This window comes from Alligator sinensis, unplaced genomic scaffold, assembly GCF_000455745.1.
Source record: "Alligator sinensis unplaced genomic scaffold, ASM45574v1 scaffold114_1, whole genome shotgun sequence".
NCBI classification, from domain to species: domain Eukaryota; kingdom Metazoa; phylum Chordata; order Crocodylia; family Alligatoridae; genus Alligator; species Alligator sinensis.
This window is the reverse complement of record NW_005842525.1, coordinates 337,672-352,991: the sequence shown is the minus strand read 5'-3', so window position 1 is coordinate 352,991 and position 15,320 is coordinate 337,672. Positions and strand designations below refer to the sequence as shown.

The window sequence follows — 15,320 nt, the reverse complement described above, 5'->3', positions numbered from 1 at the left end:
GCTGGCATAACAAGGAGTAATGGGCACAAGTTGATGGAGAGGAGGTACAGATTGGACATCCGAAAAAACTACTTCACAGTTAGGGCGGCTAGGAGCTGGAACCAACTTCCAAGGGAGGTGGTGCTGGCCCCTACCCTGGGGATCTTTAAAAAGAGGCTGGATACTTACCTGGCTGGACTCATTTGAGTCCCGTTTTTGTTTTTAGGGTGAGTGGGTTTTTGTTTGTTTTTTTTGTTTTTGTTTTGTTTTGTTTTGTTTTTTGGGTTGTTCTCCCGCCCTGGCGGGGGGTTGGGCTAGAAGATCTATTAGGTCCCTTCCGACCCTGAAACTATGAAACTATGAAACTAATCATTAAAATGTGCAAAAAGCACCGTCAGACAGATGGAGTTGCAATCTGCCACTATACACTGTTTTCAATCTTTCCCACAACTGCAGCAATTTGAAATTTTACACATGACAACTATGGCATACTAAACTACAAAAATCAGTGGCTGAAAAGTTTGTATTCTTTTTAAATCCAATACTTTCAGCTTAGGAAAACAAAGATTTCCTAAACATCCAACTACATTAATGAAACTTTTTGAACAAACATGTTTTTAAGGGAAGAGTGTTTAAAAATGGAAAGGTTTGTTTAAAAATGCTCAGTGATTTAAATTTTATATTAAAGGCAGAAACTTACATTGTAGCAAGATCTGAACACTGGACTTATATGGAATTTAACTAACTAAAGTCAAATAACAGAAACCAAAGTTATCATACCTTGGCAAAAAAGACTGTGAGGTGTGTTTCACTGCCAAGTATCCAAATAGGGAACTTTGGAGATTTCAAGTAGGAGCCAACCTTAGAGAAAAAAAAAAAAATGTAAAAGCACAACAAAAACAGTTATATATTTAGTGAAAGTGCCACCCTCCCTAAAAGTAATATGAAGTAATTTTGCTCTTTAACCCACAGTAGAGCTGCTGCCGGTATTCTGGGTTAAGAGCACCACTGCTTCTACCCTTAATAAAGGTAGAAGTCCACTTGGTTGATTGATTTGACTAGGTATACAATACAAAGAATCCATATTTAAATAAATCAAAATAAAGAGGAAAGAAATAAAAAAACAGACCCATCAAATATAGTTCTTGGTCTTTCTTCAAACCAAAATGAATGTCACCATCACCTCACTTGGGAAAGGAAAACCCCTTCAATACCCCAGAGCCTAGGGCATTATACCAAATGCAGTACATGAAGTGCATTTATGTCTACCTCAGTCTGCTGCTGCATATCCATTTAAATGAAGGGACATGCATAATTGATACACTGAGGTTCTGACATTTTTAGGTATTTGCAAGGATTACAAAATACGCTGACAGCATTAGGCAAGTCAAAAGGACTCAAGGAAGACAAAAACAAGTGAACAACCCCTTTCAGAAATGTTACCATAACAGTAGTGTGCATGCATAAAGATAACTAAAGAACATCAATGTCAAGGTTCCAAAGTATTACAACTGAAATAGCAAAAATTTACAAATGTCTCCTAAACGAAGCTCCCAGGACTGAGGAAACTAAGGTTCTCTACCACAAGAATCTGTAATTTTTTTGTTTTCGATTTTTAAACATGCCAGGACACCTACACACGACACTCGAAAAGCATTGCAACTGGAACAAAGAGATACTAAAAAGCACCAAAAATACCAAGTAAATATCTGTGGCATTTTGCTTTTGTTTCTAATATAGGAAACAGTGGCAGCAACCTCAGAATTGCAAAAAGAATGTTGTAAAACACAACATCCGTTTCCTTGGAATTTAATCTTAACTAAAAAAAAGTGAAGATTAATAAAAAATTAAATTGTTAATATACCACCATTTATCAATTTCCCCTGCAGTGTTTTCTTTCTTTTTTAAAGCGCTGAGGGCGACCAGAAAAGGTGATATTAGTTACTCAAACTGGTTTTACTTCGATGCATTCAAAACTTTGTGAAACGGATAGTATTTCTGAGAGAAGCCAGACTTTTACACGCAACTGATTATTTTGTTCAAGGTGAAATTGCCACCAGCTAACCATAGTCACTCTTCAGTGAATGAATAGCATCCCTATATAACAATTCCTTTCAAAGTTTACTCATAAAGATTTATTTAACATCATTAGAGAGGCATTGTTGCATAACTTTATCCTGTTTCAGTTTGAAGCCAGAAGTATTATTGCTAAATAATATTACTCAAGATTATACTCTTCAACACTTGAAGGTATTTTCAGAAGAGCATAATGCTGCAGAAGTAGAAAACATTTTAAAATTACACAAAAAAGGCAGCTTACCTTACAATATCTCAGAGATTCCATTACGGTCAAAAAGCCTACAGTTGCCTGTTTATGTATGCCAAGAAGTTCTGTTTAAAAACAAATCCCAAATATTTTAATACACAAAAAATACAAAAGCCTGGTTTCAGCCATTTTCACTTTCTTCTAAAAATTCCTTCAAAATAACATGATATAAAATGATACTCAAGCCTACAAAACCATGCTAATTTTTTTACAAAGAGTAGAAAAAAGGTTTAGGTAAGGTCATTTAGCTACAGACTTTAATACTTCTTTTATAAAATGAATAGAACTGACTTAGTTTTAACAGAAGCCTGCTAGTTACAGCTTCGTTTCAGAAAGTTGTTAGATTGAATGATGTAAAAATTTGAAGCTTCTCCAATGCCAGGGACAGCAGACACCAGCAATCAAATATCACAATTATTTCACTGATTAAGGTCTATTTATTGACTAAGTTGTTTTCTTAAGCATCCATAGTAACAATGAAAACTGTTTTGAATATATGATACATAATCCAGACAGAACTGAAACAGGGACTTCAGTAGGTTTAGACACGAAATTGAACTCTTATTGTCACATTGCTACATAAAGGCTGTATAAAGAGCAATACAGGAATCCACAGATTTCAGAATTCTTAAGAGAATACTGAACAAGCCAGATACAAGTGATATTTAAAGCAGCTAAGATATAGTACGGAATATCTGGCTTCTCTATTAGTACTTAGGGGAATGGCACTTCAGGTAGAAGTTTTCTCCCTTCCAGGTACACAGCAGCACAGAGAAACTGCTGTTATATAATGAATGTTCAAATAACCACTGAGAAAAAGATCTGGCAAGGGTGACAGAACTGCCTACTTTTTTGTGACATGTAAAAAGAACAGTCATCTCTGGAGAAATTCCACTCCCCCTGCCCAGCATAGCAGATTATGGTGGGTGGCTCTGGCTTCTTGCCAGAGAAGTCAATAATCTTTATTCCCAGACCTAAATGCTTGTCTAAGTTCTCTCCTAACTATACAGCTGGTCCAACAAAAGATATCACCAAAAAACCCTTGCTTTTCATATACTTCATGGACCACTAAAATACTGCCATTTTGCTAACAAAACTTTTGCAAGTACTGCGTGGGTATCAGACAAAAGCTACTCTTCTAAAGAAGAAAAAAATCATAGACTGCAAAAAAGTACCAATTTTCTAGGCCTGCTCTTGCTTCTGCAGAACTTCAAATAATTTTTCCAACTATTTAGTTGGTCTAATAAAAGATATCACTTTTACCCAAAGAAGCTTAAGTTGAAGCAGTTCACCTAACATTAGAATGCTGTCACCTAGTGTCAATAAGACATAATGCAGAAGTTCTCACAGTATTGTACTTAACATGGTACAGCATTGTATATAATATATTGCTGCTTCTTTCAGGTGAAACTGCCACCTTCCAGACTGATGCACATGACCCAATAAAAATGAAACCAGTAAGATCTGGTACAGTCCACCAAAATGCTTCATGAAGAAAATAAAGATGAGTTTCAAAGACAGGACTCAAAATAAACTGGGTACCACGAATAGAAAAACATGTTCCAACTATGGAGAGCTGTGGGAATAAGAGAGAAGACCAAGACCATGTAAAGGAAAAAGTGTATGTGGTCAGAGTGAAACACATTCAGAGATAATTTTCTGAATAAATTATATTGACTAGAAATTTGTAGGAAAAGAGTTACCTAGCACTTGCACTTCTGTAATTTCATGAGTTAGAGTATTTTACACTACCTGCAAAAGTTTTGAATCCCTAGATATTATAATCCAATACCTTTTTAATAACTAAGCAAAAATACAAGTTTGCTTAAAATATGAATTTCTATTGTTATGATACACCAGGGAAAACCTATCCTAACTGAAATTAAAAGGCAACACATTGACAAGTCATAACTTTATCAGGAATTAGTATCATACATATATTTGTTCAATTTTATAAATACTGAAGTTTCAAATACACCTTTACTAATAAGTGGGTCTGAATAAAATTGCTTTAGGGTTTGAAATACTTAAAGGAATTGAAAAGATGATAAAAAAGCAAGAGACAGGGAGGTAGCCAAAGGAGACCAAAAGAGGAGTAAGACAACAAAAACAGCCAGAAAGAGTGGAAAAGAAAAAGCAGTGGTGTTGTCAATGCAGCAACTTCAGTTTCATTACTGAAAACAGGGGAACTTTAGAGTCTGATGTAACTGATCAAAATATGCCCTCTGTACAATTTTAAGAAACAACCCACCCCACCCAATTTGGATAGTCTGGGGCCAGAACTCCATTTACTATCCCCCACATACATAACTGAAATAATTTTTTTAAGTTACACTAAGTTCTGTATCAATATTAGCTGTCTAATCCTCACAAAACTCTCTGAGGTTTATGTTTCGGTTTATATTTAGGTATTATTTTTATTTGATGAACACACTGAACTAAAGGACAGTATAGTAGCTTCTCATCTACAGAACTAGATAACACGTGTACCAATACAAGTTTCTAGCATACAACTGCTATACCACATACAATTAGGTTAAAATATAAACTAGAATTTACTTACTCATTCCTGAGCACTCTCTATCTCCATCCCACACATTAGAGACAGCATGTCCCGTCAGCAAGAGATTAATTAAGCTTTGGCTATGTAATGGAAATAAAGACCCTATGAAAACTTAACATGCAATAAAATTCTGACAATTTACTTACTCTTTAACAAAATAAAGAAAAATTACTCACATCTTACTAAGTATTTACTACACTATTTTTTCATTGCTTATTTTCGTTATTGCCGAGATAATCTACATTTATCTACCAGCACATTTAAATGCAGTACTGCTAACTTCTCTCATAAAAGTTTGTATGCTTTTGTTCAGTATTAAGAAGATATTTTCTTAAAACCAAAAGGCTGCACAGTTGAGCTACCAAGAACTCAGACAAAAATTATATTACAATTAAGTTGCTTTTATTTACTGTAAAATGACAACTGAATTCTCTTCATCCTTTGCAAACTGGCCAACTTTATATTATTAGTCTATTACTGTACAGCAAAGAACATTATTAATGAATTATTCTGGTAAAAGTTTAAGTGGCAGCAAGCATAAAATCATTATTACCAACTTACCTTCCATGGCCATAAACAGGATCTATTAATGGTTCTGTTGAGTCTTCAATTTCGTTTTTTATGTTTTCAATACCCTAGACAAAGTAGAAACTACTCACTGGAATATTTATAAAATGTTTTTTTTCCCCCCGTTAAAGAAAGAACACACATTTAAAACTAGGAGATATAATATAAAGTAACAATCAGACAAGACATAACAGGGACTTCCTCTACTGTCTGGCTGCAATGTAATGCCTTTACCATACAGAGATCTGAAGCTGTGACATGAACTATGTCCTTCATCCTTGGGATAGTAAACATTACAAACCTGCAAGGCAACACGTGTCAATAATGTATAATCCTGCCACAAAAAAAATTAGCGTGTACTGGTCCTAAAATGAAGATCAGTTTTCAAACCTTCCTCTGGTAGAAGGATGCAAAATAGTAAGATGGAAGGGTCTGTTAAGTAAGGAAGGAAAGGGAATGGCAACCAATGGATCTCATTTTGATTATATAAGAGCACACAAGCAACTGAAAAACTAAAACTAGAAAACATATAAACAGGTCTGCTTTTACTTTATTCCAATTACTTTATAAAAGTTTTACTTTTGTTTGTTTAGCACTGCAGAACATGCATTTGTGGGACAGCAAAAAAGATGCTATTCCTGTCTGTGCAGCATCAGTGTTACAACCAGTTACAAGGCCCGTTCTTGCCTCGGCAACATCCATGCAATCCCAAAGACACCAGATGGAGCAGAAGACAGAAATAATGGACACAAAGGGTCTATTTACACCAATGGTTCTCAGCCTCCATCATGTAAAAGGCACCTCTCAAAAAATGCTAACTTAGCTATCACTTTTTTTTTTTTGATTAAAGAAATAATAGAACAATTTTCTGTTCAAAGAACTCAAGCCAGAGCAGGTCAGAATGTTTTTAACACTATGAATTCCTATTTGGAAGATTTATCTTGTGAATCAGGTTTGCACACCTAACAATGCCAACATTGTGTAGCACCCTGAAGCATATCTGAAAGTACCTCAAGGCACTGCAAGGTGCTGAATCACTCTGATTAAGAATCACTGATCTACACATCTACAGTTTCTGTGGAGGGAACCTCCCACCCTGCACATGTTGAACCTGAAAATGTTCTAGAGGCACACTTCTGGGTTTAGCGTCTGGAGGACATGTTTAAGAATATCCATCCCTGAGAGCACTAGGGACATAGTGCAGACCTACCTAAGAGGGATCACATGCTGAGAACTGATGAAGATCAACATACACACTGAAGCTACTGGGATACTGAAAGCCCCATGGGCCATTTCATAGGGATGGTAACAGACAACTACAACTCTAATAAAATAAGCAATTAGCAGGTGCTCTGCAAGAAGATCTTCTGAGCAATTTTCTTTTTTCCATCGATTTCACTTACCAGGTAAAAAAAAAAAAAAAACCCTCAAAAATGAAACCCAAGTTTCTGATTTCTAGGCTGAATGTGATCTTAATCAGACAGAGTTAGAAGACACCAAACACAGATAAATTGTTTTAAATGGAAGAATACTGTCCACCCCTTTTCTACACCACTACAAAATACCAGACAACATCCAGAACATAAATTTAATTCTAAATTTATATTTACAAGTTTTTGTGCTGGATGCCCCCTCACAGCATGAATAATTTGGCCATTCTAACCATAAATTTAGAACTAACTCTGAGTTTGCTGCTCACCTTCAAGCAAAGAAAAAGGAAACAATCAAATATTTTCTTTTTTAAAAACAAACCTTGGTCAATATCACAGAATACAGAAACAGCAATACTCCAAATCTGTTTGTCCACATTGAATACTGATCCCAAACTGCATCCTTGAGTTCTGGAAAGCTTCTGAACGCTTGCTTGCTAAAAACAGAAAATGGGAGAATTAATTTAGATGAAGCATTAGAATAGTGTCAACAGAAACAAAAACAATGTTTGGACTAAATACGAAATTATGTAAATAAAGGAGAGTAAAGTTGCCATTACTGTAAAGATGAAAATGTAGTAATTTCTGCACTTAACATACATATCACAAACCATTTGTATTTACCTATTTACCAGAGAGAACAGATGATTTTAGAGACACTTGTAACAATTCACACAATATTTTTCTATCGATATGCAAGTATGACTTTAGATTGTATAGTCTATCTTTTGCAGATAGTATACAATTGTGAATTAGTACTAAATGACAAGATTAATAGTTATAAACCATCTTTTAAGTTGCAATGAACTGAGTAGGTCTACCTGCAGAGTGGTATTTGTTATTACATGTTAGCTTGACTAGCATTCAGTTTAAGTGAGGGGGATAGGTTTTACTTTTAGAAAAATGTTCATTGACCTATGAAATTACTTTCCTCAATAAATGATAAAGAAGGCCCCATCAGAAGCCACTTTATTCAATGGCAGACTAGTCTTTGAAATGCAGCCTCAGACAAATCATTACTGAAGCCTTTAAAAAGGCGGCTATTAAAATCACATTGAGAATATGATCATCATAGATGTTGGCTGCACAAAGCCTTAAGAGAAAGCAATATGTGCAACAGCATTTATAAGTAAAAAATAGGGAGAAAACTGGTGTGAATAATAAGGTAACTACCCTCGATAATGATTAGTATACTTGAACAGGCAGCTAGACCTTAAGTGAAAAACAGGGGTGAGGAGGGAGAGAGGAAGGGCTCTCTTTGAATGCAGCTCAGTGAGCTGCTTGTTTTGTTTTGGGACAGCATGCAGTCAGGGCCAGATTGCTGTTGTGGAATATGCAAGCACTGATCTTATTTTCTGTAATTGGAGCTTTGAGTACTTACTCGTTTAGTGTACAGCAAGTATACATCTAGGCATATTAAGCAAGCTATTTCTTTATGTTCCACATATCTTTTCTTTTTTTTTTTAACACAATCTTTTTCTGAAGAACTTTGTATAGTTATAGTACAAATTTATTTTTGCATGAGGAAAAGTTTACCCAGGTTATTAAGGACAAAGCATACCTTGTGATCTCAGAAAAGAAGCACAGGAGACAAAAAATTCAGAAACCTACCCTGCCCCTCTGCTCGGTTCAAAAGGCATAGAAAAGGTACATATTCCCAGTGAAGTGGGCTGCATGAAGCTGAGGAGGATAAATATCAGAGGACATAGTGCAGGACCAGGGAAGGGACAAGAGCTGGTAGCAGAGTTAGGCAACAGAAGTCAGAGCTTCTCATAATTTCTTCCTCCATCATGTAAATGGCTTTAAAAAATTATGGACCGAGACCATTTTCTTAATTATCCCTGTAGTGAGGGTGAGAAGCTAAAGGTCATTTGAGTTTTAATCAGAAATTTGCATTTTAGCAAAAATATTCTTGAACTTCTAACAGTGTTCTCAGTTTGCTCCTTATACTCTCTTTCAAAAATAAAATATAAACTATGCATTTTGAAAACAAAATTATGATCATTCTCCAAGACAAATCTAATGGCATGTAATCTTCTTATGAAGGACTTATACAAAAAGAAGAAAGAATAGTGCTAAAGCTAAAACAGAGAGTATCAGGGATATCTGTTAAGGTGAAGTATTTCTCAAAATACTTCTGCCCTATGTTACAGACAGATAGATAGCCTGTGCTGCAAACTGCTTCTGGAATTACATATCAAACAAGCATTTCAGCCAGAATAATTTTTAAAGAGTTTATCAAGTCAAATTTAGAAGTTTAGTTTCTTTTACTCAAAGCCTTCTAACTACTATGTCTAAAATATCTGAATCTTGCATTTTGCCCTTGACTACACTAAGTTCTTTCACAGGTAGATTTCACAGACATTAGGGCTGGAAGGGACTTTGCAAGATCATCCCTTCCAGCCCTAATGTCTATGAAATCTACCTGTGAAAGAACTTAACATAGTCAAGGGCAAAATGCAAGAGTCAAATATTTTAGACAAGAAATCTGTAATGTTTTGGTCCTAGTGAAAAAAAAAAGGGGGGGGGGGAGAAAAAGTACTGTTTCCCTTTGAAAGGTAAAAAAATACAGTGCACAGATGAAGATTGTTCAAACAGTATTAAATTCAGTTTGACCCCATTTGTATATGATATATAAAGAAACCCTTGCCATTCAACATGGAGATTTTGAATATTAGTGTGACAATTAGTGTATTTTAAATGTTCCAACATGTTACTTACTGAATTAATGCATGAAATCGCTCAAAGCCAAGCTCTTCGACAGCCAAGGCAGCTATACACAAGAGACACTTTTCAGCACTACACATGGCAAAAAATGACACAAGATACACACAGCAAGCTAGTATACTTTCAAGCTTCAATTATGTTTAAATTTTATTTCCCCTCTTTTTGAAATCTAAATTTTGGTTTCAATTTTGTAAGTGACTGGTACAATCTACTTCAAGGCAACAATAAGGGTCTTCAGCATACAAATCAAGGAATACACCAATATTTAGATTAAATGACAGTATCTTTTTAAGAGTACAGAGCCATTGGAGTTTGCAGCCTTTAAAATATTTGGAAAAAAAAGTAAATTGTTAAATTTGTGTAAGTTGATTGTTTCAAACTCCATGAGCATAAGCATACCAGAAACAATTTTGCGAGTCAACTAGAAGTACTATTTTTAGAGAAAAGCAAGCATGATTATTTGAATCATTTTAGAGACCAGCGGCAATGTACGAAAGCTGTATTTTTCTTTCTTTTTTTCCTTTTTTCATTGCAAAAACTCTTAGCTAGAAAAGTTCCAGACATCCTTTTCTCTTCCTTAAACAAACTTTTCATAACTCTTAATTTAAGTCTGCTTAGCCACCCTTGTTATATCTAGAGCTAGAAAAAAAATACAGCACATAGTATCTTCCCAGGTTCAATGCAGACTTTATATTTTTGTTCCCTCGCATGTGTTTTTGGAAGGGAGAGATAAAATGTACTTCTAACTTAAAAAAATACAAGTGCCAAGGACTTAAGTATTTGACACCTTAGATATTTTACATGCTTACTTTATCTCATTCTTCCTATATAACAGACTAAACAGATGCCATCACTTAAGGTTAAGGCATATTCTTCTGCAATATCCCTCTGATCCTATGACCACTGAAATCAGAGATACTTTTTCCATCTACTTAAATAGATGGTCAAGGCCTATATCAGTCACATATATAAGTAATGCTACTGATTCAGGATGGAGATCTGAATTGCAAAATTTTCCTCAAAATTTCAGTAGAATAATTAATTGTACACTAGGGTTGTATTGTGAAAGGTCAGCTTATTTTGCCTACCTCCAAAACACACTGTTACTCCCTATAATGAAGTGACTCTTGCAATTTACGTAAGATTAAGAAATACAGGAGATTTAGGGTGAGGAAGTTCTCTGCTCAGCACTGCCACTTATGTATTTAAGGCAGTGTTTAAGAACTTAGCTATTACAATTCCTTACTTATGACAAGTCTTAATATACACGTATGCATGTACGTTTATCCTTCCATCCATCAGTATGTATAGACATATGTATACACACAATTTGGAAAAATAAGGAACTAAATATTTGAACTACAGTAGAAGATACTAGAAGTATGGCCAAGACTTTTGCTGTTGGAACCTGAAAATCATTCTTGGACTGACCAAGGAGCCTCAATTTATGGAGCTTTGTTAAATACAGTCCTATGGAATTTTCAGATAAGAAAGTTCTGAACTACTGGATGTAAGATGTCACAAATCTTTTGCTCTACCCAAAGAACGAGCTAATAGAAACGTTACTCTTGGTGTTTTAAGTTAAGCTACTTGAATCAACTCAATAAAACAGCTGAAGAGAGAATATTATTTTGAAAATGGGAAAACACCATCTAATCTTCCTCGATGAATGGCTGAAAAGCTTATACTCACTTGGGAAAGAAAACGTGTTTGGAAAACACCTGTGCAAAGTATTTTAAAAGAAGAACAAACAGGAGACCCAAATGGGAACTAATGTAACTTTAAAGAAGTGGTTAGAACTGCTACATTGGTTTAAAAGAATATTTAGATATCCATGAATAAAAAGGAAAATGGTAGAGGGAATAAATATATAAAGCAACCTTTGAACCTGAGAGCTTTTATTATTACAATAAAGTGCATGGCCAACAAGTCATGAGTGTACATCACAAAAGCAGATGAAACAAATGTAATTGCATTCAGTGCATGTGTGCGTGCACGCAAGCACAAATTCTTCTGATATTCATGGGGTGCTACGGTAGCCAATTTCACTTTGTTACTACTGAACAGAGTGAAATAGCAGAACAGGGAACAGTCACACAAAAGACTGGGGAAGGGGGAAGAAAAAAAAAAAAGAGATAGCCCTAAAAAAAAAAAAAAAAAAGGGGGGAGAGAATATTTATTGAAGACAAAAAACAGAAGAGAATGGATGAAATGAGATCAGTATAAAAACGGGTGAGCAAAGAAAATCTACATTAAATATTTTCTATACTGCCATATCAAGAGTTATATTTGAAAGTTTTAATAGTACACTAGATACTGAAATGTATACAACAATTATATTTCACTTTTTAGTAGAACTAATTAAAAAAAAATCGATTGCAATTAATTGCGAGATTAAAAGTTGCAATTAATGGCAATTTTAATCGCACAATTAAACTCTAATCATAACCCCCCCCCCCGCAACAGCTGGTGTGCCTTGCAACTCCTCCCTGCCACCACCAACAGCACACAGCTGCAGCCCTGACCCCACCCGCGCCTGCTGCAGACTCACTTGCCCACGATGAGCAGTGGCAGCAGCCATGCAGAAGTTGCTGCTCAGCACAGATGAAAAGCAGTCCCTTCCCCTCACTGCAGCAGCCACCTGGAGCCTGTGCCTGGGTTGCCCTGTGGCTCCTCTGCACTGCCACCACAACCCTGCTAGGTGGCCTGGAGGTGGCAGTAACAGCAGCAGAGAAGAGCTGCAGCACAGCACAGGCGCAGGCTCTGATCAGCTGCAGCAAGAAGGGCCCGGTAGTGGTGAAGAGCCGCTTTCCCCTGTGCCGAGCAGCAGCTTCTACCCAGCTGCTGCCACTGCTCAGCATGGGCAGGTGAGTCTGAAGCAGGTGTGGGGCAGGCTGGAGTCAGGGCTGTGCGCACAGCTTCTGGCTGTTCCACTCTGCTGGTCATAACAATGTGTGTGATTAAAAAAGTTAACACATTAATTTGCTTTTGCATTAATTGCATAAGTTAACTGCGATTAACTGACAGCCCTACCTTTTAGATTTCTTAAAAACATCAACCTGCCAAATAGCCCTACCTTTTAGATTTCTTAAAAACATCACCCTGCCAACCTGACTACTATTTGTAAAATCTGCAACATCAAGAACATTGGCAACCTTTAATTTTTTTATTTGGCATGGCAGCAGAACCAAGAAATAGTTACAGTTTAGGTATTAACCTTTGCAATGGTAGAACTCTGCACTGCCATCAACCCCTATATACCCTCTCTTAGATCCTGGCCAAACCAGGAAGAATCTGAAGTCCCCCATAACTCAGATGAAAGGAAGAAGTGAGAAGGTTAAAAAAAAACAAAACTGATTGAGTGAAATAATGCACCAGCCAAAAAGGAAAGTGTTCAAATTCCATAGTCCCTGCATAATATGACATTTGACATATACAGCAGAAAGTTAAAAAAAGAGAAAAAAAATCAAGAGACAGGTGCTTCTCATCATAAAATTTCATTTTCTTCCTAAGCACCTTATATTTTATGGAGGACAAGGTCAACCAAAACACCCAGAATCGTGCAGCAGCACAAAATGTAATGGATTAACTCATTAAATGGCAGGGTTGCCAATAGCAAGACACCTGCCCATAAAAAGGAAAATATTTTTTGCAATAATCCAGTCCACTTTGTACATACAGTAAACTACTTAGGATGGGGTTAATTCTAACAAGTGAGGCAGCGTTTGGTAAAGCCTGACAGCAACCAAAACTCGCCCGACTCTCTGACTAGACAGTCATCTTGCTGGGGACACCTGACCCCCAGTTGTCTTTCCTGCTTGGTGCAGGGGGCTGGACCCAATGATCTTCCGAGGTCCCTTCCGGCCTTATAATCTATGAATCTCACAAGAGGAACTTCATGGCATGAATGTAATGTTTGAAAACCAGGAAGCTGTATGAAAAGTGGGACTTTCAGAAATTACTGTTCTTTAGGCACAATCTTGCAAAGAAAGAATTAACAATCTATAATAATAATAGGCTTATTCTGTCTGTCCACAGCACTCTGATTGGTTGTCTTGGCAGACAATCACAATGCTTACTGAAACAACTGGAGATCTCCAAACAGACAGAATAAGCATGTTATTATTATAGATCCTAAGGCATTTCAAACAGATATGCAGGCAAGTCAGAGCTAGAATGAAGCACCAGAGCCCACTGCTGCAGAGTAGGCAGGCTCTGTCAAAGGGGAAAAATAAAAGCGGTAAGGGGACTGATCCTTTTTCTTTTCCTGGAGCCTGCCCACCTCTGCTGCAGCTGGGGGGCAAGTGGTGACACCATCTCCTGGGACTGCCTGGGCAGGGTGCCAGCAGGTGGGTGCTGCCTGGGGAGTATCACCACTGCAGAGGGAAGCCCCGGGAGCCCCCACAGCTCAGGGGATGTGCGAACCACCAGCAACTCACTCTCCGGTTGCAGGAAACGCAGGCAGACTCTGGGAGAGGAAACAAGATCAGGCCCCAACTGCTTTTTTATTTTTCCCACGGTGGAGCCTGCCTGCGCAAACTGATGCAGGGTCACAGCCCAAGCTGCAGGGTGGAAGGGAGGGGGTGGTGCCTGCTTCTGTGGCAGCAGTGAACCCTGGGGCCGCCCAGGTGGGGTGATAGCTGTGCGAGTGCAGCCCTAGCTCACAAGCAGCACCCCGCCGGATCCAATAGTGCACTGAAAGCCCAGGCATGCTCGGGGAAGCTTGGGCTTCCAGTGCCCTGTCCCTGCCACCTTCTCCAGATAGGGCCCTTGTACATGTGAGGAATATCACTGTAATTTGTTATGTAGCAAACTAAAATACATGGGATACATTTTAATTAGCTACATAAAAAAGTCATTTAAATCGAAATACACCGCCAAGCATGTAGACTTATGCAATGTAATCATTAAACAGGGCAATTAAACCACTAAAAGGGGCCATTTCCTCACGTGAACAAGGGCCCTCTTATTCTATGACTATAAACAAGTCATAAGATCAGACTTTTGACAAACTATGTATTTATATTCCTAAGCCTGTGTTTACACGTTACAGCTTTATATTGCCTTTTTGAGGGTGAGAAGTTTGATTCTATTAAAGTACTCAGGCAAAGGATAACTAAAAATCCTCTATTTAAAGAAATACTTTTTCAATAAAAATTTAATCACAAATGTTTTACAAGCTTCAGCTAGTTAACTAAAAGAAAAAGAAGAGCCTTTGTTTCACTACCTGAGGAATCCAAGGGCATGTCTATGCCGTCTCTGCACCTATCCTGACATTGCTGTCAAGAAACAAGTCCTGACTAGTGACATCCTCCCTACATACGCAGCAAGACATAAAAATGCCACGTGGTCACCTTCTGGAAAGCGCCCAGGGATGCTGTCATGATCTTAACCTTAGGTGTACTGAAAGTAGTACCATGCACAGCTAACAATCTAATGGTGACATCTAGTCTCTGTTTCAGCATGGAAAGCAGAAGCAAATACATATGGCTTACTTCTCTGCGGGGATCCCAAGACTAGTGCTGAAACGGTATAGACACACTAGGGATGCACTGATAGAGGTTTTGGGGGCCAATAGCTGATATTTAAGGAGGCATATCGGCTGATACTGATCCGATATAGCTGCCATCAGGTGGTAAGTCTGGTGTGGTAGAAGGGGAGGGGGAGGGAAGGGGCGTGGCATGCAGATCAACGCCCCCTGAAGTGAGGGAGTCAGCAGGGGTAGGTG

The 15,320-nt window shown here is 37.4% G+C and overlaps 1 protein-coding gene across 3 annotated transcripts in view; it reads right to left on the bottom strand.

Annotated features, from left to right (window-relative positions):
* MINDY3 (MINDY lysine 48 deubiquitinase 3) overlaps window positions 1-15,320 on the bottom strand; it is a 71,188-nt gene that overhangs the window by 44,246 nt on the left and 11,622 nt on the right. For 2 of the 3 annotated variants that reach the window (XM_025213368.1, XM_025213369.1), the window contains 5 exons: window positions 7,188-7,302; window positions 5,430-5,503; window positions 4,869-4,948; window positions 2,300-2,370; window positions 760-840 (listed from right to left, as the gene is read on the bottom strand). In XM_025213368.1, coding sequence (XP_025069153.1) covers window positions 760-840; window positions 2,300-2,370; window positions 4,869-4,948; window positions 5,430-5,503; window positions 7,188-7,244 — 363 coding nt within the window. In that variant the 5' untranslated portion in view covers window positions 7,245-7,302. Of the gene's footprint in view, window positions 1-759; window positions 841-2,299; window positions 2,371-4,868; window positions 4,949-5,429; window positions 5,504-7,187; window positions 7,303-9,586; window positions 9,639-15,320 lie in introns of all 3 variants that reach the window. The other variant, XM_025213367.1, reaches the window with a different exon arrangement.